The 26,885-nt window shown below is 47.0% G+C and overlaps 2 protein-coding genes across 4 annotated transcripts in view; one reads left to right on the top strand and one right to left on the bottom strand.

Moving 5' to 3' along the window:
- Positions 1 to 26,885, bottom strand: part of Rad51b (RAD51 paralog B) — a 599,994-nt gene that overhangs the window by 557,348 nt on the left and 15,761 nt on the right. The gene's annotated exons all lie outside the window — the stretch shown is intronic.
- Zfyve26 (zinc finger FYVE-type containing 26) overlaps positions 1 to 26,885 on the top strand; it is a 61,105-nt gene that overhangs the window by 23,505 nt on the left and 10,715 nt on the right. For 2 of the 3 annotated variants that reach the window (XM_050158436.1, XM_050158434.1), the window contains exons 19-35: positions 562 to 780; positions 1,764 to 1,866; positions 3,764 to 4,509; positions 6,295 to 6,491; positions 7,420 to 7,524; positions 8,867 to 8,989; positions 9,334 to 9,510; positions 11,212 to 11,458; positions 12,340 to 12,444; positions 14,695 to 14,858; positions 16,021 to 16,157; positions 18,031 to 18,062; positions 19,113 to 19,249; positions 20,512 to 20,732; positions 22,721 to 22,868; positions 23,119 to 23,328; positions 24,320 to 24,541. In XM_050158436.1, the coding sequence (XP_050014393.1) occupies positions 562 to 780; positions 1,764 to 1,866; positions 3,764 to 4,509; positions 6,295 to 6,491; positions 7,420 to 7,524; positions 8,867 to 8,989; positions 9,334 to 9,510; positions 11,212 to 11,458; positions 12,340 to 12,444; positions 14,695 to 14,858; positions 16,021 to 16,157; positions 18,031 to 18,062; positions 19,113 to 19,249; positions 20,512 to 20,732; positions 22,721 to 22,868; positions 23,119 to 23,328; positions 24,320 to 24,541 (3,293 nt within the window). The remainder of the gene's footprint in view (positions 1 to 561; positions 781 to 1,763; positions 1,867 to 3,763; positions 4,510 to 6,294; positions 6,492 to 7,419; positions 7,525 to 8,866; positions 8,990 to 9,333; positions 9,511 to 11,211; positions 11,459 to 12,339; positions 12,445 to 14,694; positions 14,859 to 16,020; positions 16,158 to 18,030; positions 18,063 to 19,112; positions 19,250 to 20,511; positions 20,733 to 22,720; positions 22,869 to 23,118; positions 23,329 to 24,319; positions 24,542 to 26,885) is intronic. The other variant, XM_050158435.1, reaches the window with a different exon arrangement.

Genomic DNA, 26,885 nt, shown 5'->3' on the forward strand with positions numbered 1-26,885 from the left:
GTTGGTATTGATCAGCCATCCCCAAAAGCTTCATGTGCTCTTCATAAAGGTATTTCACCCCAGAGTCAAGAGGCTGAAACAACTATGTAGCCTGATTTCTCTAGACTCCAAGCTCTTCCTGGCTGAGATCACTTGCCCACGTGGCTGAATTGGGATTTGTGTTTGGTGTTTGTTTGTCTACCTTCTGAGTGTGGTGCTCCCATAGTCACCCATGTCCCATAGACACCCAGTGCATTCTGTAGGATGCTCAGTTTACACACTGGATCAAAAGCTGACCCAAAGCTGAGGGTCCTGAGAGATGGCTCAGTAGTTAAGACTACTTGCTTCTCTTCCAGAGGACCCAAATTTAGTTGCCAGTGCCCACACTGAACAGTTCACAAACACCTATAACTCTGGCTCCAGTGCACCCTACATCTTCTTCAGGCCTCTGCAGGCACCCCAGATCCACATACATGCACACATATATAAAAATAAAAATAAAATGTTTCTTTTTAGAAATTGACCCAAAGCTAGAAGCAGAGACTAAAGCCATGTCTCTTCTCCCACCCTTATTCCTTTCAGAGCCCAGAAGTACTCCACTCACGTCCCTAGTGGAGCAGGCAGCCCAGAAGGTCCCCGAGGCAGAGACCCACCCTGTGCACATCCAAAGTCAGCTCCTCCGGAAGACCCTGGGGAAGCAGGCGCTGGCAGGCGGCAGACAGGCTGACTATGTGGGCGTCTTCTTCAGCTACTGCAGCACCCTGGCGGCCGTTCTTCTCCGGAGTCTGAGCTCTGATCCCAGTAAGTAGTGAGAACGGTACGGACTCATGAACGGTACGGAGCCCGTTATTTAGGGAAAGGAATAGGCGTGCTTCCTAAGAGGCTCTTTCTAGGTACACAGTATCTAAAGGCACCAGACTGTAGAGTTCTCTTATCCATCTATCTATTTTTTGCATCTTTGTGTTAAGTAAAATTATACATGGAAGTCCTCAATAACAGCTCATGGAATTGGCGCCTCAAAAGTATCTCTGAAGCCAGGAGTGGTGACGCATGCCCATAATCCCAACTCTCGGAGGGCAGAGGCAAGAGGACCAAAAGGCCAGCCTGGGCTATATAACACCCTGTAAGGAAAACAGAACAAAAATTCTGCCAGACCTGGGGTCCATTGTAGATCTGAGAGTCCAGTAGGAAAATGAAGCTTTTGACTTGAGTGGCAGATTGAGTTCGTAACAAGTTTTAGGCAAATGAATAAAAGTCTGAAATCTTAAATTTTCCAGATTCCAAACCTTTTAACCACCAACCTGATGCCATAAATCGTTTGACAGGTCATAATGGAAATACTATATAGTCTTACCTTCGGGTTCTGTATATAAGATATACATGAAACATCCATGTTTAGACTTTGATCCTAGTTCCCATGATCCCCTGTTCCATGAATGCTAACATTCCAGGAGCCAAAACACATCTAGTCCCAAGTGTTTCGGAGACAGAATGCTCTCGAAATGTCAACTTCAACTTCAGTCAGGTTGAAGTGAGCATTGCATGCTGCCTAGTTAGACTGGCCACTGAAGTTTGTCTGGGTTGGAAGTCTTTAACACTATAAGATGTAAATGAACTTGTATCCGGGGTCATGTTGAGAATACCTCTACCTGCTATGAGACAACAGAAGGGTTCTTCGGGTTGTCACCATTGTCTTTCACAATATGACTACGGGGTCTCTGAAACAGAGCCCTAAGCCATTGCACCCAGCAGGACAAACAAAGATTATTTCTTTACTTTCTCAGACAATGTGGAGGTCAGGGTTGGAAACCCCTTTGTTCTCCTGCAGCAGAGCTCTTCTCAGCTGGTGTCTCACCTCCTGCTTGAGAGACAAGTTCCTCCAGACAGGTAGGCGTCACCTGTGACACTTTAACTCTTTGTCTCTCCTGCCACCGCTAGTGTGTGTTGTAAGTAGGAGACTAATGGTGAGTCTTCACTCACAGATGAGCAAAAGCCAAAGGTTCAGTGACATTGATCACAGAGGCTATGGAAAAGTAAGCATTCTCAGGTATTGCTGGTAAGACGTAAAAATGGCTATAACTCATCAGTATCTAAGATTACAAATTGACCACAAATGTTTGTAAAAAGTAATCAGCATCCTTAACATTCAGGGAAACGCAAATTAGAACTACTGGGAAAGTCCGTCTCACCCGAGTCTGCTCTCAGAAGCATATGACAGCAAATTCCAGAGAGACTATGGGAAGACGGGAACGAACCCTTGTTCAGTAATGAGGAGAAAATAAACTCGTACAGCCCCTGTGGAAATCAGGGTGGAGGTTTCTCCGAGAGCCAAAAGTTGGACTGCCATATGACCTCGCTACACCACCCCTGTGCAGCCTTGTTGGCGTGGCCTTGTTGGCAGCTGACCTACTCACAGTAACAGGGAAATGAAATCAGTTGAGACATTCATCAAGGGCTGAATGGACGATGAAAATGTGCTGCATGTGCACAGTGGAAGCTAATGCTCTATAAAGAAAAAGGAAATGGGGGCTGGAGAGATGGCTCAAAGGTTAAGAGCACTGACTGCAATTCCAAAGGTCCTGAGTTCAATTCCCAGCAACCACATGGTGGCTCACAGTCATCTGTAATGAGATCTGGTGCCCTCTTCTAGCCAACAAGCATACAGACAGACAGAACACTGTATACATAGTAAATAAATAAATCTTTAAAGAAAAAAGAAAAAGGAAATGTGCCAGAAAATAGATGAATGCCAAATAGCATACTAAATGAGGCAACACACAGACTCAGACAAATACGACATATTCTCTCCATATGCGATCCTAGCTTTTAATATGTGTGATATATATGTATATATATACGTTATGAAAAGAAAGGGGACAGCCAGGTGGTGGCACATGCCTTTAATCCCAGCATTCAGGAGGCAGAGGCGGGTGGATCTCTGAGTATGAGGCCAGCCTGGTCTGCAGAATAAGTTTCAGGACAGCCAGGGCTATACAGAGAAACCTTGTCTTGCAAAACCAAAGAGAAGAAGAGGGGGAGTAAGAGGACGACCAAAGTTGACAGAGTTAGGAGTCAACAGATAGAGGAGAAGAGTCAAAGTGAATGGGCTACAAAAGAAAACTATGAAAACACCGTAATTAAATTTTTTATTTTGTGTGCTATTTAAAACTAAACAAATTGGCTGGACAGAAGTATTATACCCCTTTAATCCCAGCACTTGGGAGGCAGAGGCAGGCGAATCTCCTGAATTTGAGGATAGCCTGGTCTATAGAACGAGTTCTAGGATAGCCAGGGCTGCATAGAGAAACCCTGTCTCAAGAAAAAAAAAATTAAATTTTAACCTAGTTCTGACTCTTGGTTGTACATATGAAAAGTGGTACATGTGCAATGGGCCAGGAGACTCCATGGTATGCAAAGATGGGATGAATTAAGTTATATAATACTTCATAGCTATAGAAGAATCACCTCCCTATAGAGGGGACAAATCTGTGGACAGATCTCTCAGACTATGAACTGAAACGGAGCTGAGAAGTGTGTCTGGTGGACTGCCTTTTGTGTTATTCTTAAGAGAGCCTTCATTTCTTTTTGCTATGTGATGATACCTGACTGAAGGCCAGCGCTTGGGAGGTAAAGGCAGTAAGTTCGGGGCCAGCCAGGACTACACAGCAAATGATCTAAAATGAATGAATAAATGCATGCATGTATGTATGCATGCATTTGCAAAGATTGGGTAGTGGTGCCTGTGTGTTCAGGCCTCCCATAACTTCTGCTTCTTCTCCTCCAGGTTGGCAGCCCTTCTAGCCCAAGAAGGTCTCAACCTAAGTGTGCCACAGGTCATTGTCAGCTGCTGCTGTGAGCCCCTCACTCTTTGCCCTTCTCGACAAAGCCAGCAGGCCTCATCCCTTCTGACGCGCCTGGGCATGCTGGCTCAGGAGCACGCCTCTCACCTTCTGGATGGCCTGCCCCTCTCCATGCCGGGTTCCCCTAGACCAAGCGAGAATCCCTCAGCAGAGAAGAAGTCTCGTCCCTCCCCAAAGGACTCATCACCCCCAGCCTTCACCTCCTCTGCCTTGGCCTTCCTTAAGTCTCGCTCGAAGATACTGGCCACAGTGGCCTGCCTGCGGGCTTCCCGAGGGACAAGAGTCAGCAAGCCTAGCCTGTCTTGGAAGGAACTGCGGGGTCGCAGGGAGGCGCCTCTGACTGCAGAGAAGGTAGCTCAGGAGTGTGAGCACCTCCTGGAGCAGTTTCCAATGCTCGAGGCTGCCCTCCTGGCTGCCTGGGAGCCTCTACACCAAGCCTCGGAGCCAGGCCAGGGTCTGGCAGCCAGTCTCTGTGGTCAGGCCAGTCTCTCCACTGTGCTTCTGGGCCTGCATTCTCCTGTGGCCCTGGATGTACTCACCGAGGCCTTTGAGGATGCCTTGGTGGCCAGAGATTGGCCACGGGCCCTTCAGCTCATTGAAGTGTATGGGCGAGACATGGACAACCTGAGCAGGATAAGGGATGCGGTGCTGAGCTGCGCCGCAGCGTGTGGTAAGCAGGGCGCTCCGCCTCCCTCCCTGTGTCCTGATCACACTGTCTTCACAGGAGCTCTAGAGAGAGTTACTGCATCACCATAGCCTCACGTTCCTGCAACTAGACCAAGGCTCAGAGCAGTTAGAAAACTTACCCAGGATCATGAGTTGAGTCTAGAACCCAAGCCTGTGTGGCTTTAGAATGGATGGCTAGAACCAGTTTCAACCTTTACAGTCCTGCATGTCTGAGTCATTGTCAGAGGTATAAATGACAATCTGGGCCCTGCCTTCAGAGGTCCAGGATGGAGTTCAAGTCGATGGTAACGTAGGAGAGAAGTTAGCAGTCTCCTGCAGAGTACTGTAGGCCACGTGGTCTCTGTTACAACTATGCCAGTGCAGCCCGAAGGCAGCCAAAGTCCACACGTAAGGAACTGGAGCATCCACATGCTGATGAACTGTGAGCTGGGTCTGGTGGTCAGTGCGCATAGCCCAGCACTTGGGAAGTTTAAGGCCAGCCTGCCTCAAAACGAAACAAGGGGTTAGGGGGATGGCAGGGTGGGGAAAGTGCTGCTGCTCCAGCGTGAGGCCCTAGGTCCCCAGCACCCACATAAGAGCTAGGTGTGTCCAGCACACGTTTGTAGCCCCAGCACTTGGGGGACAGAGACAAGTAGATCCTGGGGGCTGGTCAGCCCGCAAATCAAGCCAAAGCACATGTTCCAAGTCAGTAAAAGGCACTGCTTCAAAAAGTAAGGTCTGAGGCTAGTGAGATGGTTCAGCTGCTGAAAATGCTTACCACACAAACCTCATGATCTGAGTTTGAGCCCTAGAACCAACATAAAAGTAGGAGGGAGCCAACTCCCAAGGCTGACCTCCGCCATGGTACTGTGCAGCTTTACTGACATACATATTACACACGCACGCGTGCACACACACACACAAGCACACACACACACAATAATAAATAATATTTTTAAAATTAAGGTGGAAATCAATAGAAAATACCCAGCGTTCTCCACATGTACACACACACACACACACATGCACACATGCACACACAAGTAAATAGAAGAGATTTTCATGTGTAATCAAAATAGAAAACCATGAGCCACACTGCTCCACTGGAGATGTGATGTACAGGTAGCTTTGTCGTAGCCCCAGAGCCACCCTTTGAAAGGAGACTGCCCCAAGGTTAAGAAATTCAGTAAAAGAACTATATGATATTAATTGCTTGGGGTCTTATCTTTTCATGTCTCCAATATCAGATTTATGAATGGGTGGGAGAGAGAGAGAGAGAGAGAGAGAGAGAGAGAGAGAGAGAGAGAGAGAGAGAGAGAGAGAGAGAGAGAGAGAGAGAGAGAGAGAGAGAGAGAGAGCGCTACTTAGTGACAGGATATTTAGGGAATGAGGCTCGTTTACCTCCAATAACTTTTATGTAGGATGCAGAGTAGAAATTACAGGGAACCCTCAAGTCTTATTGACAGCTGAGCTTGCAAGGGCACCTGGTGTGCAGCAGGACAAAATATGGGAGGCATCCCTTCTTTCCTCGCTTCTCCTCTGTCCTTCCCTTCTCTCCCTTTAGAGAGTACCATGGCTGTGATGCATGAAGAGGGACTAGGAGTAGAGGGTTTCTCCCTGTTGTGTAATGTTCGAGGTATAAGACCTAGCTATAGTCACGTGGATTGGAAGGATCCCCCAACCCCCACAAGCTCCTGGGCCATAAAACAGAACAAAGCCCTCTTATCTGGAGCTTTTAAACTTCTTCAGGGCAGGCTTGCTGCCCCCCGAACATTGCTTTGTCTTGTAGACAAGGAAGGTTGGCAGTACCTGTTTCCTGTGAAGGACGCAACTCTGAGAAGTGAGCTGGCCCTGCGGTTTGTGGACAGGTGGCCCCTGGAGTCATGCCTGGAGATCCTGGCCTACTGTGTTTCAGACATGGCTGTCCAAGAAGAACTAAAGTCTGAGCTGCAGAGGAAGCTGATGGAGCTGCGGGTGTATCAGAAGGTATAGGCTGTTGTGTCAAGAATAGAAGAGAGATCTCTTAGCCACTGTCCCACTAGCCCATTCTCTTATGGGGTATGCTAGGAAACAGAAAATGTAGGCTAGGCTTTTCCTCTGTACTGGACTTCTGTTCTTACATGAATGAAAGGAGGCCTCTTGTCTAGCTCTGTGTAGTTGCTCTTATTGTTTTAAATACATTTGCATTGAGGAAGGATAGTAGTACAATTCTTGCTGGGATGGTGCTGTACCGTCCACAGAGGTATTTTCACATGCATGAATGAGCTTTTGTGTAAATTCTACTTACATCGTGTCTGTTCTTAAATATTATTTCTAAAGCTCGGCTAATTTCCAGAACCATTTTGAATCTTTCAACAGTGGAAGAATATTATGGGGTGGGTTCTATCCAAGTTGAGGAGGCTCAGGGAGATGGACTCAGGGCATCCAGCTGTATAACCAGTATATAGTATATGAGAGCTTTCCCCTGTGGCCTGGGACAGAGCCTGGGGCTCACCAGGCAAGGTGAACATGGCAAGGGGGGAAGGTTTCCTTTCCGTGCCTCTTGAACAGTTTTCATCCTGCACTCAAATGCTGCAGGGAGGATGATGATTCCTGGGTCAGGCTGGAAGAACTCCTTGGGTGGAGTGTTGAGGTAGAGAAACTTGGGACAGATGACCTCAGGATGTTGGACAGGCTTTGACCCTCTGAGAACCTCTTATCCTGACTGCTGGTCAGACACCCCCCCCCCCCATTTTACTTCTGAAGAGGTTTATTGTCACCAAACGACCCTTGTCCATTTGCTTTCTTCCCCCTCTTTTCTGAAAAATCCAAACAGCCTGAGTCTGGGGCAGAGTTCAAGGGATAGCTCTTTCCTTGTGGGCATGCAGATGATTTGTTCTTGGGGGAAGTTTATGGTTTGCTCATCTTTCCTTAGGTCCTAGGTTTGCAGGATCCCCCAGTGTGGGCTGACTGGCAGACCCTGAGGAGCTACTGTACTGAAGACTCATCGTCTGTCATGAACATGATTCTGGAAGCACAGGTACCGTTTTCCAGGATGGATTCATCTTCCTCCCCGAACCGTACCACCTTAGCTGCTGTGTAGATAGAGTCCTTTGCAAGTATCGATGTCTACAGACTCTCTAACTACAATATCATCTTTCCTTCTTTTAATTGTGAGATTTGCCAAAACACAGGGAGATAGAGAGGATAACACGTCACCGTGGCATTCCCATGTGGGATTTTGTACACTGTGTGCAGAATGTTTCTACATGGACGCTCTTCATCATGAGCATCCTTTTTACTAGGATGAAGTCAAGTCTCTCATCAAATCACATGTCAATTCTCGCTCCTACTTCTAGGTGTTCTATATCCTTGCCAATTCTTTATATTGTCCACTTTGTGTGTGTGTGTGTGTGTATGTGTGTCTGTCTGTCTGTGTGTCTGTCTGTCTGTGTGTGCCACTAGGATAGTATCTTATTCATGATTGGTCATGAATGAGAATCTCTTTCCTGTCTTTGTTGTCCATTTTGGCACAAATAGAAATGAATCTGCCTTTTAAGAGGCCAATACATATAATTCAAAATGTAGAGGCTCATTCAAACTGTCGTCCTTCATTCAGGAAACATTTAGAATATTGGTGGGCACTGTGCAGAAAGGTGGTAAGACAAAGATTAATAAGATTAGTCCTTGCCCTTGAGTGACTCACATTTTAGGGGGGAAGGCAAAGTAAGATACATCCCAGGTGGCTGTGATGTAAAATATCAAGTGGCAAAACTTAGCCCAGAGTCAGACAAGGCAGACCAAGGCAGAGGCACAGAGAGGGATGCTAGACAATGTTATAAAGCTGGATGTACACACCTTTAGTCCCAACACTCAGGAAGCAGAGGCAGGTGGATTTATTCAAGTTTCAGGCTCTCCTTGTCTACATAGTGAGTTCCAAGGCAGCCAGAGCTATATAATAGAGAGACCCTGTCTCAACAACAAGAGCAATACAACGACAACAAAGAGAATGTTAAGCCAGGCAGCAGTGGCACCTTTTGGATCTCTGAGTTCATGGCCAGCCTGGTCTACAGATCCAGATCAGGCTCCAAATCTACACAGAAAAACTGTCTCAAAAAAAATAAAAAATGACAGTAAATTTTTTTAGAGACTTACTTATTTTTATTTTGTGTACATTGGTATTTTGCCTATGTGTATGTCTGTGTGAGGGTGCCAGATCCTGGAATTGGAGTTACAGACAGTTGTGAGCTGTCATGTACATACTGAGAATTGAACCCAAGTCCTCTGAAAGAGCAGCCAATGCTCTTAACTGCTGAGCCATCTCTCAGCCCTGACCACTAATAATTTAAAGGAATTTATTGAAGGCATGTATTTCCTTCCAGGAGTATGAACTATGTGAGGAGTGGGGCTGTCTATACTCCATTCCAAGGGAGCATCTGATCAATCTGCACCACCAACATCTTCTCCACCTACTAGAAAGAAGAGAGCATGAGAAGGCTCTTCAGGTACGCTCTGAGTCTTTATCCTTTCTATCGGGGGAGGGCTGAGGTTCATCCTCGGGTAGCTTTTTTTCCTACTGAATCCTCTGCACAGTGTTTGTGACTGCAGACTTCCATGCTTCAGAAACCACTTACACTCGCTTGAGCTAGGTGCCCAGATCTACCTTAGGTGCCAGGAGGAGCCTCTGGGTCCTACTACAACTCATTGGTTAAGTATGGGGGTGGCGACAAATGAGTGGAGAAAGACAATTAGCCCCAAGTAAATGAGCCTCAATATTATCTTCTCCCACCAAACAAGGCTGGCGTGAGAGCTCTGCAGGTCTCACCTCCTTCTGTACCCTCTGCTGCAGCTCCTGCAACGAATCCCTGATCGCACCATGTGCCTTGAGATCACAGAGAGGTCCCTTGACCAGCACCCTAGCTTAGCCACTTCACACTTCTTGGCCAACTACCTCACCTCCCACTTCTATGGAGAATTGACCACCGACCGACACCGTGAAATCCGGGCACTGTACATGGGATCTAAGGTGAGGAGGAAAGGTTTGAGAAAATGACGCTCGAAGTGGGGACTGCTGGCCTCACTTCCACCTCAGAATCTGCCCTTGCCTCGGCTCTTGTGCCAGGCACCTGCCGCCCTTGGCCTGTGCTGTGTAAAAACTTAACCTGGTAGCTCACCTTGTCCTAGTAGGATTTGTCACAGTCTTTCTGCACGTCCTCCAGAGAGAGATTTGCCCACTTCTCTCAAGCTGTCCTTGCGCTTTCTATGGTACATGCTATATCATTGTTTCTCAAGCCTGACCGTACATTAAGATCGCTGGCCTTTTTAAAAATATTGGTAGTTGACTTTCACACCAGGCCTATTAAAAGTGGTCATGGGTAGGAACTACTTCTCTTCCAAACAGATTTGAATGTACATTTTTAAAACTGCTTGAGGGGCTGGAGAGATGGCTCAGTGGTTAAGAGCATTGGCTGCCCTTACAAAGGACCTGGGTTCAGATCCCAGTACCCATGTGAGACAGCACGCAACAACCTGTTATTCCAAAGGATCGGATGCCCTCTTCTGGCCTCCACGTGCATGTAGTGCATGATAGACAATCAGGTACACACACACGTGCACACATAAATCTAAAATTAAAACTACTGCATGATAAACTAGTTTCTTCTCATGGAAGAGGGTCCTTTGTCTCAGTAATTCTATGAGAAAATAGGTTAGAGACACCAATAGAAGATATTATAAACAAGACTAATTAATCCAGTTACCCAGGGTTTGGAGAGAGGGGACCCTCAACTCTTTTCTAGTTCTTCTGACTTTTCATATACACTGCCCGTAAACAGAACAAGTGCCAAGAAATTCATGGGCACAGCCTTATTTGAGAGGTTTTTTTTTTCTTTTTTTTTTTTTAATTTTATTTTAGTCTATTGTGGGAATTTGAGGGTTGTTGGGTTTTAGCTCTCTGTCCATTTGGTTTTGGAGGCACAGTCCCATGTAGCCCAGGCTGGCTTCAAACTCACTACATAGCTGACATTGTTTCCAATCCTTCTGCCTCCACCTTCTGTATGCTGAGGGTCAGGTGCCGTCCACTGTGCTCAGCTCTTCCTTTTGACCCTTGTCACTTAATTAGTTGGGGGAAATGGCAGTGAGCAGGACAGAAGAGTGACCATATCTCGGACCTAAAGAACATTTGGATCCACCTTTAAGATTAGAACACTGGAGCTGCCGGGATTGGGCAGCCTACTAGCTTCATCTTATGTTGTTCATTCTAACTCAGAGCTCACATAGAATGATAGCATGGGTTAGGCAAAACTCAACCATGCCTGGAGGATCTAGCCCAGGCAGTCACCTGGAGGCCAGATCTAGTCCTCAGCCTGTTTTTATAAGTCAAGTTGTATTGCAATGGGACACGCCCCATTCATGTGTCCATTTAAATATTTGCCTGTGCTTGCTTTCATGCTACAGAACTGAATAGGTTAAGGGCCTAAAATCTAAAACATTTACTCTCTTACTCCTTGCAGAAAAATATCAGCAATCACTTGTCTAGGTCAAAGTCCTTAGGACACTTCTCGGTTGTCACCTGGAAGACTTAGAAGTTCAGCCTTGCTTCCCTAATGACCCCTAGCTAGCCGCATCAGGGCTCTGTCTCTGTGACCCTTCCACTTCCCTGCAAGAAAAGCAAGATCCCATTGCTTGTATACTTGTATACTATTTCTTGACTCTCCTCTGCAAACAGGTTCTTCTGACCCTGCCTGAGCAGCACCGGGCCAGCTATGCCCACTTGTCCTCCAGTCCTCTGCTCATGTTAGAGCAGCTGCTGATGAACATGAAGGTGGACTGGGCCACCATGGCTGTGCAGACTCTAAACCAGCTGATGACCGGACAGGAGATCGGCTTCACCCTGGATGAGGTTGACTCACTGCTCTTCAAATATGCAGGGAAAGCCCTGGACCTCCCGTACCTTCTAAGGGAAAAGCGCTCAGGTGACTGGCTGCACACTAGACAACAATTTGACACTTAAGAAGAAATGCCTTGCTACTCTTGGGTTCCGTCTCCTCCCTTTCCTTACTCACTGAAAGGGAGATATGGTTCTTTGTTATTTTGGCAGGATCTGGATCTTAGGAGAAGGGCCAAACACTACATGCATGGTGATTGTAAGGGGTGAAAAGCCAGACATTGCTGAGAAAATCTGTCTGCCTTGACGGTGGCCTCATAAGTGCCATCATTTTTAGTGGGGTATGCTTCATTTCCAGCGTCACAGATATCAGTTGTCTGTGAGCTGATTCAACTTCTTCTAGAATGAAGAAAAAGAAACTAGTCTAGGTGAAGCTTCTGGCCAGCTCCCAGAGGGCATCACTCTGGGATGCTCCAGGGGCATCATTTAAGTGTCTTCCACATCTCTCTGGGCATTTTTAGATTTGTCTTGAAAAAACATACTCCATTGTTTCATGCATCTTAAACATGGCTTGGTGTCTTTTTTTGTTTTGTTTTTTTGTGAAATTTGAAAAGGATGTATCTTTGGCTTAGAAGTTTTTTTGTTTTTGTTTGTTTGGTTTTGGTTTTGGTTTTTCAAGACAGGGTTTTTCTGTGTGTAGCCCTGGTTGTCCTGGAACTTGCTCTGCAGATCAGGCTGACCTCAAACTCACAGAGATCTGCCTATCTCTGCTTCCTGAGTGCTGGGATTAAAGGCGTGTGCCGCCACCCACCAGCCAGCTTAGAAGTTCTTTTACTATTCTATGTATATTGAATATACTCATGATGCCACAACCAGCAAAATTAAAACAGGTTTGCACTAGACGTGTAGCATGAGAAAAAAGATGCATGTAGTAGGCCAGTGTTTTGTCAGCTCTTTCTCTCTCGACAGAGTCTGTGATTCACCTCCAGGAGCTCGTCCAGCAAGCTTCAGACTCTGAGACCTTGTCTAGATCATCATCAGCTGAGTTCTCTGCTACTGCTGCTGCTGCTCCTGGTAAGAACTTCTTAGTCTGACTGTCTCATTCCCTCACTTCCCTCATTCTCACTTAAGAGAGTCTTCTTTTTCATAATTTATGCTAGCATGGTACTTCCCAGTAGATTCAACATACAGTTGACTCTTATTATCTGTGACAATATGTCTATAAAAAGTCCCTGCAAACACCGAATCAGTAAGCCGTGAACTGTTGCTCCAAGAGGAGGGAACAATATGCATATTGTACAGACACGCATACACACACACATACAACACACACACCTCACTTAGACTATCCTATTAAAATCCAACAAAGTCATCCATTCTAGTAGATTCTGTATTCTTTGTCTCACGAGAGAAGAAGAGGCTCAGAAGTGACTTGCCTCACCAACAAGTTCCCATGTGGAATTCCAAATCTGTCCATCTGTATGGAACCAGTTGCTTGCCCAGCCCTGCCCTGTCCCCTACTATCTCCAGACCCTTTGTCACCGCCACGTGAGAGCTGAGACAAGAACCTTAGTCAGCCTCTACTGAGAACCTGAATGTCGGGTGACTGGAAAACAATCTCTCCAGTCTAGACACGTCCATAAGTAGCTGTAAACGCCGTGGGAGTGTTGATTTTGAGGTGTCTTAGTTTGATTCTAACGCTATGATAAAATACTCCCCCAAAGCAGATTGAGGAGGAAGGAAGGGGTTTCTTTACCTTATTCCTCCAGGTAACTGGAGGAACTGAAGCAGAGATCATGGAGGAACGCTGTGTACTGGCTTGCTCCCCACGGCTTCCTCAGCTTGCTTATACAGCCCAGAACTCTGCCCAGGGGTGGCACAGTGTGCTGGACTTTCCCCTGTCTCTCTCTCTCTCTCACACACACACACACACACTATCCATTATTAATTAAGAAAAAAAATCCTGCAGACATGCCCACAGGCAGTCTGATGGAGGCAGTTCTCCAACTGAGGTTCCCCACATGACTCTAGCTTGTGCCGAGATGACAACCAACCAGCACAAGAGTATCGATTCTGAAGTTACACATTGAGTGAATAGATGGCGCTGTAAATATGGTATCTGTTCATGATGAGGATTAGCTAGATTTAGCCCTCGTGAAGATTTCGTTGCCCGCACAAGGGACAAGCTCCTTGCAGGCCTCAATTCTGCTTTGCTCACCGTTACAAAAGATCCAAGCTCCATTCCCAGAACCCACACTGGGTGACACAACTGGTGGTAACTCCAGCTGCAGGGGAGTTAGCACCCTCTTCTGGATCCTGTGGCACTTGCCCTCACATGTGTGCATGTCCACACATAGACACACAGACACGCATATAATGTGAAATAAAAAAAAAACTTTTTTTAAAAAATCAAACCACAATGCGTTTATTGGACTTAAACACAAATTAATGAATGTTATCAAATATCTAGCCAATATTGAAATACCCTCAATCATCACATAATGTTGTTTGTTTGTTTATAGTTGTTTTGATTCTAAATTCAATTCCAAATAACATCCATGCATGACATTTGGCTAAAGTATTTCTCATGTCTGTCTTAATTAATTGGTCAGTCTACCTCTTTATGGAGAAAACTAGGCCATTTATCCCATGTGTTGGATTTCTTTTCCTTCCTTCCTTCATTTTTTTTAACTAGGGTTTCTCTGTGTAGCCCTGGCTGTCCTGGAACTAGCCCTGTAGACCAGGCTATCCACAGATTCAGAGATCAGTCTGCCTCTGTCTCCTGAGTGTTAAGGTCACAGGTGTGTGCTACCACCCGTACCCCACATGCTAGATTTTGCTGACTTTTTCTTTATGACAATGAGGGTCTGCATCCCCTAAGTTTCTGATGCACTGGTAGTTAGATCTATTGCTTATCTCCATGTGGACTCAGTATTTTTAAATTACATTTACTTTTCTTGTTAAATTATTGAATGACTTGCCATAACACATGTGTCGAGGTCAATTTGCAGGAGTCAGTTCTCTCCTTCTACCAATATGGGTCCTGGGGAATCAAGCCCAGGTCTTTAGGTTTGTCAGCAAGCACCTTTTACCCACTGACCCGTCACTGCCTCCCCAAGGCTCAGTGATTTTTATTAATTGTCTCTGATAGATTTTTGTTGTACCTGGCCAGTGGAGGGACACACGGTGTCCCTGTCTTTCTTTTGTGACTCAAGCAGCCTCTGATTATCAACTGGCTCTATCACTCCAGGGGAGCCTTGCAAAACAGTAACATTTAGTCTTTCCTCTTCACTTACCAGCTTTTTCTCTGACTTCTTTCTCCAGGAAACGCCTTAGTCCGTTCCCCCAGTCCTAAGGAAAGGGCTTCCCCACAGACTCAGCCGCCGCTGGAGTTTGTGCCCCCAGAAGCACCGCCTGCCAGGGATCAGTGGGTCCCTGATGAGACTGAAAGTACCTGCATGGTGTGTTGCAGAGAGCGCTTCACAATGGTGAGCGGCCTTCCTCGGCAGCACTCCAGGGAGAGAAAGCAGAGGGCCAGCATGTGCGCTTGAGTACACAGTCACCTATCCCCAAGAGGACCGTGATGGTTCCAGGTCACCAGACCTACAGCTGGGTCTGCCTTTGACCTGGCCTCAGTGTTTTCCCAGGGTCCATTCATGTAGTAGGCATCCTCAAATAGCCTTAAGTTATAGAAACTCTTGTCATTCTCGTCGAATAATAAAGATAGACAGGAGTCACCAAGTCTTTAGCGATCTCATAGTTAGTTCCTGTCTTTCACAGTAAGACAGAGGCTTGGTAGTAGTTATATATGCTTCCTCAGGAGAAAGAAGACTGGCTAAGCAAAGCTCTTCTTCCTGATTGAATTTTCAAATTTTTACTTGGGTTACCAAACACGGAATGTGCTAATGATGACAGTTAGCTCTATTCAGCGAAGCTTCTGCTGTCCACACAGGAGATGTAAGCTCCTAGAAGCCCTCAGCTGTGCTTTGTCAGTGTTTCAGCATCCTGTTTCCCCTGTCTCCAGCCCCCCCTTCCCCCCACCAGCACTATGGCCATATTCAGAAGGAGCTCAGCAGCCATTTTGCCAAACGGTCGGGAGAGCAGGACTCTGGAGTCCCCTCCTGGGTTTTGCTATATTTCAGACTGGCTTAGAACTCACTGTGTATGTAGCCCAGAGTGGCCTCAGACTCTCAGCAGTCCTCCTGCCTCGGCCTCCCAAGTGGTGGGATTATCGAGGTGAGCCACCAAGCCCACCTTCTCTGTTGCCTTCTAGAGTGTCTCTACATGTTGCTTCCATGCAGAAGCAACCCTTGTCAAGAGCTGTGGGTTGCAGACTGACTGCCTAGGACTTGAAATATCTGTCCCTCAGCTGAATAATACCTTAAAATGTCAGTTTGAAAGGCTTTCATTTGTTTTGTTTTTCTTTTCTTTCCTGTGTATGGGGGAGGGGAAGGTGTTAAGGATCAAACCTAGGGCCTTGTGCAAAGCTAAATCCCCAGTCCTAAATGTGACCTTTCTGAGGACAAGGGCTAGTATGCTCATTCTCAGTGAAAACCCAAGTGCCTGGTGTTCCTGATGAGCCATGGTTGCCCAAAACCAAGTATAAATGTCTGGGCGACAATCCCGCTTTCATCTCTTCCCTTTCCTCAGTTTAACAGACGTCATCACTGTCGCCGCTGCGGGCGGCTAGTGTGTGGCTCCTGCTCCACTAAGAAGATGGTGGTGGAAGGCTGCCGAGAAAACCCTACACGCGTGTGTGACCAGTGCTACGGTTACTACAACAAAGAGTGAGTGTCTTACAACAGGACCCACACTGTCATGGACCACTGTTCTCTCCTTACACGGCTAGCACGCCCACTATGCGGTGTTTTGAACCTGTTACACTCACAGGGGTGTTGGGTTTAATGTGCATGCTGGCTGTGTCGTTAGCTGTGCTGTGAAATGCTGACCTTGTCAGAGAAACTTCTAGACGGGAAGTAGGGATGGGAAGGAAGTTCTTACAGGCTGGTTTCTCAGAAATCAAGACACTTCAGTCCTCAGCCCTTCCACACAGCGAGGTCACCATCTCACCTGGCCACCTCTCCTGTTTCCTGGTCACCCCTGATTCATGTGGCTCCAGCTGGATTCAAGACAACGTGTCCACACCTGCCGAGCATCTGGGCTCATTTGCTCCGGCTCCAACTGAGTAGTCGTCTTGACTTGTTACTCATGACAAGCCCTTACACTTTCTTGCATATAGTTAGCCTCCAGATAAATTTCAGAAACCATCCCTCCTTCTGGCAAGACAGATGGATGAAGACAGTGTTTGCTGACTCATGGTTGCTTTGAGGTTTTTTTTTTCTACTGCTTCAGAGTGAGAATGTGGAGTGTAAGGCCCCTAGTGCATCTGGGGGAAATCCCCCATAAAAAGGAACCTAACTTTGGATTTCATATTTTCTTTTATTTAGCAGACTTTAACCAGATTCTGTGTTCTACTCCTTAGCAATTTTGGTGATTATTTGCACAATGAGTTTTGACTGCATGGGAAGGAGACATGCCATACACATGGTACATTTCCTGAAACCCTAACATACACTCTCTGCCTTCCCCTGCCAGGGGTAGGACAGGGATTACCCAAACACTGTCCTGATGGGGTTTAGTGAGCAGTCAGTACTGATGGGAATTCTTTGGCCAGCAGTTACTCTGCAGTAGTTCCATCACTAGGAATTACCAGTAATTCCCCCATTTTCCTAGGGAGAGAGCTAATAAACACTACCAATGATTGGGTAAGTACAGTGGTGACTGTACACACAGATTGGCCCAGATAGGCAGGAGAGTGTCCAGGAGGGGACCCCAGGAAATGAATCTTAGAGAATGAGGAGTTGGTAGGAAAAAAAAAAAAAAAAACTAAAAATGGGACGGGGGTGAGGGAGTACATGCCCAGAGTTCGGAGAGGCACATCAAAGGCAGAGGAAAGAGAAAAGAAATCGACCATTTGAGGAGCTGTGAGTAGGTGGATGACAGGCTAGGGTTCTAATCAGTGGACCCTGTCCTTAAAGCTGACAGCCAAATCCGGAAGACTTGAACACTGGCACAAGACTTGGGCTTGCTCCCTGGTGCCATGATGGACTGAGGTCGGCCAGCATGTTCCTTGTACTCATTTTAAACGTGGCCCTTGGTGGCACCGGTAGAAGTTGACCAGAGCTGGTGGTAGAGCAATAGGACCTTTACAACTTGAGTACAAGTCATGGATGAAAGGAGATCATTAAAGAGGCAGTCAGGGAAGGTCTCAAGGGCCTTTCTCCTGAACTGTGAATGTAGAATTCTTTCAGCCAGAGCAGCTTCTGAAGGGTTCTTCAGCAGGAGTAGAATGGGACCAGATTTGAATTCTTAAAATCTTGCTACAGCTGCAAGTAGAGGCCAGGTCATCAAAGTCAAAGAGAATTATTGCAGAAAAATGATGAGATCTCCCTCAGACACAGAGCGATGGGGGCATTTAAGTGGATATGTAAGAGATAAAAAGGACAGAGCATGGTAAGAGATGGTTGTGACCAGTGGGGGAGAGCAAGAGTCAATGCGCCATTAATTCCCTGACCAGTGACTGATGGAGCAAATGTCATTCATTAAGCTCAAAACAGAGAAGCAATGGTTGAGGAATTTTGTTTTTCTTTCTGCTTCTAGTGTACCAGAGGAGAGCCCATGCCAGTCAGAAGGTAAGGCCTGATCCCATTCTCTGTGACTCTGTTATGTGCTGGAGTTGGCTCTCAGCTGATAGCCATATGGCAACTCAGTCCTCTTGGTGAATTCACCAAAGAGAAACCTTGGCTATTCTATCAGCTGTTTCCCTTGACATTCTTCATATTAACCTTTATCTAGGCCCATTAGCTTCCAACCCTGGGGAGGCCAACAACTGATGGATTTGGTGCTTATCTTTTAGTAGGCTACCCCATCTACCTCACCACAGCTCCCTTCCTCCACTGCCCCATCATCCAAAGCCTTGTCCTTACCCTGAGATTATCACTATTAGCATAGCAGGTTAGTGTTTGGAGTATTCAACGTTTGAGCCATGTCTGTCAGGCTTTCTTTTTTTTTTTAAATATTTATTTATTTATTTGTTATGTATACAATATTCTATCTGTGTGTATGTTTGCAGGCCAGAAGAGGGCAGCAGATCTCATTACAGATGGTTGTGAGCCACCATGTGGTTGCTGGGAATTGAACTCAGGACCTTTGGAAGAGCAGGCAATGCTCTTAACCACTAAGCCATCTCTCCAGCCCCTCTTTCAGGCTTTCTTGTGGGAAACATCAGTCATGGCACAAATACTGTGACATTTGTCCCAGACCTCTGCTTGGGGAAGAGGACTTGAAGTATCTAATGAGGTTTCCTAAAGAAAACAAAAAGTGAGGAAGTTGCTATAAAAATGGCTTAGCAGTTAAGAACATTTACCACTCTTGCAGAGGGCCCAGGTTTGGTGCCCAGCACCCAAACTCAGTGATACACAATTGCCAATGACTCCTAACTCCAGAAGATCTGATGCCCTCTTCTGGCCTCTGCTGGTACATGCACACACGTGGTACACATAAACTCATGCAGGCACGCACACAAACAATTAAATAAATCTTTTAAAAAGGAAAGAAAAGGGAGCAAGGAGAGGGAAAGGGACTCTTAGATAGTAGGTAAATATATATGCTCATGACGCACTAGCTTATCAGGCTGCGTGGCCAGCGAGTGAGTGGCATGTGATTGACGACTCTCTTCTTAGTTTCAGACAGCTCAAAGAATGAAAGCCCTCCATATTCAGCTGTGGTGCGAGTCCCCAAAGCCACGGAGGTAGAATGGATCTTGAGTCTAAACGAGGAAGAGAACGAGCTGGTCCGGAGTGAATTTTACTATGAGCAGGTAATAACAATAAAGTGTAACGGTCACTTAAGTTTCTTTATGACGTCTGATAGTAGAACAGGGAATACAGAGATTGATAACTACAGTCTGGTCCTTGCTTGCTATACAATTATATGAGAGCCAAAACAAGTAAACCAGGTAGGCAGAAGAGAAGGAACATCTCGGGGAATGTACAGGAAGAAACCAGAAAGAAGGGTAAGTGCGTGGTCAGAGAAATGTGGAGAATGCGGTGGAAGGGGAGTGTCGAGGACATGGGAAAGATAGAGCACAAACCTCAACTGTGCGGGGACTGGGGAGATAGCTCAGCGGGTGGTAAAGTGCTTTCTGTACAGGCATGAGGACCTGCATTTGAATCCACATATAAACAGATGCAGCAACAGGTGCCTGTATCGTCCCAGCACCGAAGAGGCAAAGGCAGGCAGACCCTGGGGCCTGCTGCCTAGCAGGTTCTAGCTGAATCATCAAGTTCCAGGTTCAGTGAGAAACGCTGAGTCAAAAAAAAAAAAAAAAAAAAGGTAGAAAACAATTCAAAAAGATACCCAATATCAACCTTTGGCCTCAACACACACATGCACACATAAATGCACGCACACCTTTACACATTTGCATGAACACAACACACACACACTCATACAACAACAACACACTCGTGGGCCCATATTGCTAAATATCCGAGCAAAGGCACTGAGTCCAAAAATCACAGGGCATGATGAGGCCATGCGAAGACAGCACCGATGAAGACAGGGGTAACGTGGTGAGATTGAGAAAGACGATTTATGTATAAAGCTATGAAGCTGGCGGTAAGAAATGACTGTGTGATAGGTAGAAGCACCTAGGAATTTCACAAGGGTGCTTTATGGATGTTGATCTGGCAGCAGCATAGCATGTTCTGGACTTGAAACAGCGACTTCAGGTAACTGTGGTCGTCTAAGTCACAGATAAGTGATATTGCAACTGAGGAGCAGGAGACCAGGAAAAGACCTGGGGATGCTGTCAAGAAGTAGGAAGTGAGTTCCTGGCCGACCAGGGCCATGTAGAAAGACCTTGGCGCAGTGTGACACAGCCTAGCACGGCCGTGGAAGGCTGAGCTTCTGAAATGCGGCCAGCTCTGCTTTCTGCCCTGCTGTGATGTGTCCAGCTTCCTCTCGCAGTGGTGTCCAGCCTTTAAAGGGGAATGGTGGTTTCTGCTGAACAGCTGCTTTTGAAAACTGCTCTGGTCCCTAAATTCACTGTCTCTTTCTCCCTCCCCTGCCCCTGATCAGGCCCCCAGCGCCTCCCTGTGCATTGCCATCCTGAACCTGCACCGGGACAGCGTTGCCTGTGGCCACCAGCTGATCGAGCACTGCTGCAAGCTGTCCAAGGGCCTCACCAACCCGGAGCTGGACGCGGGGCTGCTCATAGACATCATGAAGCAGCTGCTCTTCAGCGCTAAGATGATGTTCGTCAAGGCCGGCCGAAGCCAGGACCTGGCTCTCTGTGACAGGTACACAGAAGCGAGCCTCCGTTCTTTTACCGGGGTGCGGCCTTTTATCTGGCTTCCTCTTGTGACCCCCCTATGGCTTTCCATCTTCCCATCCTCTCTGACAAGACGCGCCGACATGCGTCTGATTTAATGTTGATGAAATATAAGTCCCTTAATCACAGGTCACCCTCGGTCAACCTGTGTCCTTTTCTTTCCCAAAGTCCTCAAAAACAGGTGTTCGTCTGCTTTCTATTACTATGACAAGACAACATGTGTAAAAGCAATTCTGGGGGACAAGGGCGTATCCAGCATACAGTTCCATATCACAGTCCATCATAGAAGGAAGTCAGGGCAGGACTGTGGAGGCGGGAACTGAACCTGCTTTGACTCCCCTCATTAAACTGACATGAAGACTCCCAATTCCTTGCTTATCCATCCACCCAGATCCATGACTCATGAAGTGAGTCCAGCACCAGTTGCAACAGCTTCGGGATCCAGGGGCAGGAAGCCCTCTGAAGCATAAATGCCTCCCTCAGGCACAGGCCCACTCCATCACCTCAGACAGCCACTGCTAAGCCCCATGGGCCTCTGGAGGTGGCAGAGATCAAGGAAGCCCTCACTCAGCAGGGTTCTCACCCCTGCAAGCAGTCATGGGCTTCCTGGATGGTTTACAGCACTGATTTCAAATCACACCTTCTTTATGCCCCACCCTGCATTCATACACCTTCATTATGATTTCTTGTCAGTTTATCCATGGGAGAGGACTCCTCTGTCCTATCTATCGCCATACAAACCAGACGCTTCTGATTTTAACTATGTCTTCTTCTGATAGATAAATAAAACAAACAAACAAACAAAAACACATCATCTAGTTCAAATGTTTTCACTTTCCAAAGGGAGACTTACTTATTAATTCGAATTACTATATGGCTTCGAATTGGATTTTACACACTATCCTTTCTCCTATCCAGTTACTACCAGGTTGAGAATTACTAAAGATAAGGAATCCAAGAAAACTGCTAAGCAGACGAGTGAGGAGCCATGGCTTTTCTGCTGTAGTTCTGAGACAGTACCCAGGAACCATGGCTATGAACTTGCCACATCAGGCAGAATGAATGGTCTGGCCCTCTGGGCTCTGTCCTGCTAAGGTTTTTCTAATCCTCAGGTGTCAGGAGTAAGATTGCCAAAGGAGTAAGGAATAAGATTCAGTGGGCTACAAGGAAGGCTATTCTTGGCATGGAGAGAGGGTGTGAAGACTAGACTAGACTCGAAGGGCCAAGGTGCCCCTGCCTGGTGCCACCTCAAGGAAATAGGCATGGTGAAACCACTGTACCAACCAGGAATATGGGTCGGTGGGACTTTTTTTTTTAAGAATTATTTTTATTTTATATGTATGAATGTTTTGATTGTATGTGCATGTGTACCATAAGTGTTCATGGTACCCAGAGAATCCAAAAGATGGTGTCAGGTCTGGTGAAACTAAAGTTACAAGTGGTTGTAAGCCTTCATGTGGGTGCTAAACACCAAACCCAGGTCCTCTGGAAAAGCAGCCAGTGCACTTAACTGGTGAGCCATCTCTCCAGTCCCTGAGTCAATGACTCTTCTTCTGTACTCTTCCAAGCAGGGTTCCAAAGAGCTAAGAGCAAGTGGGTAATTTGTGAGCTCCAGTATTCAATATAGAGGCCTTGTCTCAGACGGAAACCTGGGGCATCCCTGCTCAAACATAAACCATCAGATTATAAGTGCTACAGAAGTTCCAGACACTATCCTAAGCTCTTTCATGTGACACACTTCATTTTCTGCTCGATAGCCACGTAACAGATGAGTGAGTTGAGGCAGTTGGGAGTGGGGTTAAAAGAGTCTGACTCTCGAACCTTCACTCGGAGTACATGTGCTATATATCTCTCATGATCGCATTTAACAGTGAAGATGCAATAGAAACGCTTCAAGCAGCAATTGCTCCAAAGCTCAACACAGCCTCATTTGCGATGGCCTCTGTCTCCCTATAGTTACATCAGCAAGGTAGACGTCCTGCATATTTTAGTCACGGCTGCCTATCGCCATGTGCCATCTCTAGACCAGATCTTGCAGCCAGCCGCGGTGACCAGGCTGAGGAACCAGCTCCTGGAAGCTGAGTACTACCAACTGGGCGTTGAGGTGAGGCAAAGATAAAGCTTCCTTCTACCCCTCTGTCATGAGTGGCCTTTGCTTAGCCTTGGGAATAGGTCTCACCATCTCTTCGTGGTTCCAATCACGGATGCATCCAAAGCACAACCAACTTGCTGGTGTGCGAATTGCAGCGCGTGGATGTTGGGCAGGTGGTTGGGGCAAAGGACCGGAATGGCTTGGGAAGACCCTCAGACCTGAATGTAGACACCTCTCACAGATGGAGCAATTTTTCCTCCAGGTCTCTACAAAGACCGGGCTTGATTCCACGGGGGCATGGCATGCCTGGGGCATGGCCTGCCTTAAAGCTGGCAACCTCACTGCTGCACGGGAGAAGTTCAGTCGCTGCCTGAAGCCTCCCCTTGACCTCAATCAACTGAGTCATGGCTCAAGGCTAGTCCAGGATGTGGTTGAGTACCTGGAGTCCACAGTGAGACCGCTCGTCTCCTTGGTAAGAGCAAAGCGGGCAGAACACACCCTGTCCTGTAAGAGGCTAGGAGCCGTGAGGATCCAGGGAGATGATGGCTTCATTTCAGTAGTGCGGGGTTAGACGCAGAGGCTGCTAGGCTGATGTTCGTGTGTTGTGTGTTTTGTTTGTAGTATGTGTAGTTAGATAAGAGACTGCATGGTTAGATAAGCAACACAAGATCAATATTTTAAAAGATACTATAGAGGTATCCAAAAATTAAAATCACGTGCCCAGATTAATTTTCCATTTAGGGTTTTTTTTTATTTTGTGCATTGAGTGTACTGTAGTGTATGAGTGCATATACATATGTACTCACCCAAGCATGCGTGTGTGGAGGCCAGAGGTCATTGTTAGCTGCCGTCTTCTGTCAGCCTTTACATTTTTCTTGTACTTTTGTTTTGAGTGTGTGTATGTATATGAGCCCACACATTCATGGAGGTCAGAGGACGGCTCACAGAGTCGGCTCTGCCTCCCAGCAGTGGGTTCCCAAGATCAATTCAGCAGTCAGGCTGGATTCGGGTGCCTTTACTGGCTAAACTATCTTGCCACACCGCACTTTGTGTTTCTTTCAAAGCAGGGCCTTTCACTGAACCTGGTGCTCACTGTTTGCAGTAGAGCAACTCTCCGGCTAGCCCCAGTCCCCTAGAATCTGCCTGTCCGAACACTGAGTTACAGGTGCACACCAGCACGCCAACTTGTACGTGACTGCCAGGGTCCCCAGACTTGCACAACAAGCCCTCTGACGGCTGAGCTGCCTCCCAGTCCCTGGCTTTATAATGTGTGATCCAGAACAGCCTGGAACTCATGAATCCTCTGCCTTTCTAGTGTTAAGACTTGTTGAAAGCCAGACCTAGTGGTGAATGCCTCCGGTCCATGCTGCTTGGAAGCTGGGGTTGGGGAGCCAGGTAGAAGAGGGGGAATCACTTCTTAACTTCTTAGGCCCTGGATCAAAGCTATTCTTTTTCCCTGCCAGCAGCAAGATGACGATTACTTTGCCACCTTGCGGGAACTGGAAGCCACCCTTCGGACCCAGAGCCTCTTCCTCGAGGTGATTCCTGATGGGAAGATCATGAACAACACCTACTATCAGGAATGTCTCTTCTACCTGCACAACTACAGCACCAACTTGGCCATCATCAGCTTCTACATAAGGCATAACTGCCTTCGGGAAGCCCTGCTGCACCTGCTCAACAAGGTGAGATGTTCAGACGCAGCCCAAGGTCAGTAGCCGCCTTGACCACACCCACCCTGCCCCCCACCCTGTATACTTAACTCAGCATCTAGCAGTGAGACAATTCCCTGCAGAGACGGGTCTAAGAAGCTTTGTCTATATAGTCATCCAATGAGGTCAACAAGTCTCACATTAAACCCCAAATTTCCCTCCTGGCCAGCAATAACAAATTCATCTCCACTCACATTGTAGAACACAGTGAGACCATCAGCCAGGTCTCCACAGTGAGGTACTCAACGGGAGTCTCGTGTGACCTAAGGCACAGTGCTGAACCTGTTGGTTTTCACCTGGCCTAGGACAGAGTGTACCTAGAGCTGTTACAGAGAGGAGCACCCCACATGTGTGCATGAGGAGGCAGCACACCCTCTCCTTGGTTTTCTCTCGCTCCCCTGCCACCTCCACCTCCCTCCTGACGGCGCTAAGAGAGTTACTTCCTTGGTCATCACCCTTTTGTTTACTTATTTAGAGGGAGGGGGGAAGTGTGTGTGTGTGTGTGTCTCAGAGAGTCTATACACAGGGCCATGGTGCGCGTGGTTATGGTCAGAGGACAGCTTCCAGAAATCAGATCTCACCTTCCACCCTTGAGGTGGGGTTTCTTGTCTCTGTACTGTTCTGCATTCTCTAGGCTGGCTGACCCATGCATAAGCTTTCTTCTGTTTCTGCCTCCCACCTCTCCATCAGAGTTCTGAGCTTACAGATATACACTCCTGCTAATTGCATGGTCCCAGGGACGAAACTCAGATGGCCAGGTTGCACACCAAGACCTTTTACCCGCTGAGCTATGTCGTGGGCCTGGAACTCCTTTTATCTCAACATTCATGGTAACTTTCTGACAAAGTGACCGATATTTACCTACGAACTCCGTAGGAAACTGAAGGAACTTAGCACAGACTAACATCAGTCAGCCACACTAAATCACAACAGCATCCGACAGTAGTTCGCAAACAGACATCTGCTAGATGACTCTGTGGGAAGTCCAGCTTGTGACCCGACCCTTACAGGACAGTGAAAGAGACCGTTGTGTGGCTGCTGCTGCTGTATCTCAGCTGCTGAGCGTGTCTTAAGAACCATACAGAGTGAGCCGTATTATCTGGAAGTTAATTCGCCCTTTCCCTCCCTCTCCACATGAGTTGAGAAGTGAAGATGTTTCTGCCGGCACAGACTGAGTGTTAACCATCAGTCTGGTGCCTGGGATAAGCGCAGCCAGAGGTAAGCTGCTTATCGTATAGTCCCAGTGGAAGCTGACGACAGCACTGCCCTCGCTTTGCAGCTGACAAAGCCAGTAAGGAAGCCTTCTCTTTGTCTCCTGTCCCCAACTACCCTCGAACTTTGGTAAGACCCTTACCTTTGTCCTCAAGCAAGCAGGGGTGCAGAGAAGAAATGCACTGAAAACGACACTTGGACACCTGGTGTGCAATGGGTTTCTGTGTGTTCCCTTTCCTGTCACACTGTCCTCAGTGTGAACTTCCTAACATAGCACCCTGTCTCCACAGGGCCTTCACACATCATTAGGATGAAAGCTCACTCCTTAGCACGCGGCTGGACCTCAGGATCTGTCTCCCATATCTCTGATTTTTTTTTCACCATGGATGCTATTGATATTCCATATTCTAGACTCAACAAAATATTAATATTATTATCCTTATTAGTCTTCAAGCAGTGTTCCATCTACCTAGAATGCCCTGCCTCCCTTGTTTTCCTGGGAGAAATTCTGTCCATCCTTTCGGACTTTACAGGGGTTAAACATCCACAGAACAGGAGCACAGACTTGGGAGACAGAATCAGGCAGAGTTGTGTGACTTCTAGGATAATCAGGACTATGTAGAAAGGCTCTGTATCAAAAGAGGTAGCAGAAGAAGAGCATGGACTTAAGAAGAAGGCAGAAGAGGGCAGAGGAAGGGTAGGAAGGGGAACAGGAAGTAGAAGGAAAGGCAGAACAGAAGAAGCTGGGGTGCCCAGAGGTGGTGGCATCTGAGTAAAGGGCTGAAAGACACATGAACAACTGGAGGAGTTGTACTCTGGGCAGAGGAAGTAACAAATACAAAGGCCAGGTGGCTGAAGCCGGGAGAGATGGGGCCTGGGTGGTAGCAGATACAGGCGGGAAGGCAATAGCTAAATCACATAGTATATGTGGATTTTGTGAGAGCCTGGGCTTTGTTAGTGAATGGGGAGCAGAATCACTGGAAGACAGTGAGCGGAAGTGTAACTTCTTTGGAGTCATGTGTCAGCAAAATTGGTTTGTTGGCTTTGTGTGAAGGAGACAGACTGTGAAAGGGTACCATGGATGCGGCTCTTTCAATAATTCATG

Source organism: Alexandromys fortis, unplaced genomic scaffold (assembly GCF_014885135.2).
Source record: "Alexandromys fortis isolate MF-2015 unplaced genomic scaffold, M_Fortis_MF-2015_v1.1 scaffold_99, whole genome shotgun sequence".
NCBI lineage: Eukaryota > Metazoa > Chordata > Mammalia > Rodentia > Cricetidae > Alexandromys > Alexandromys fortis.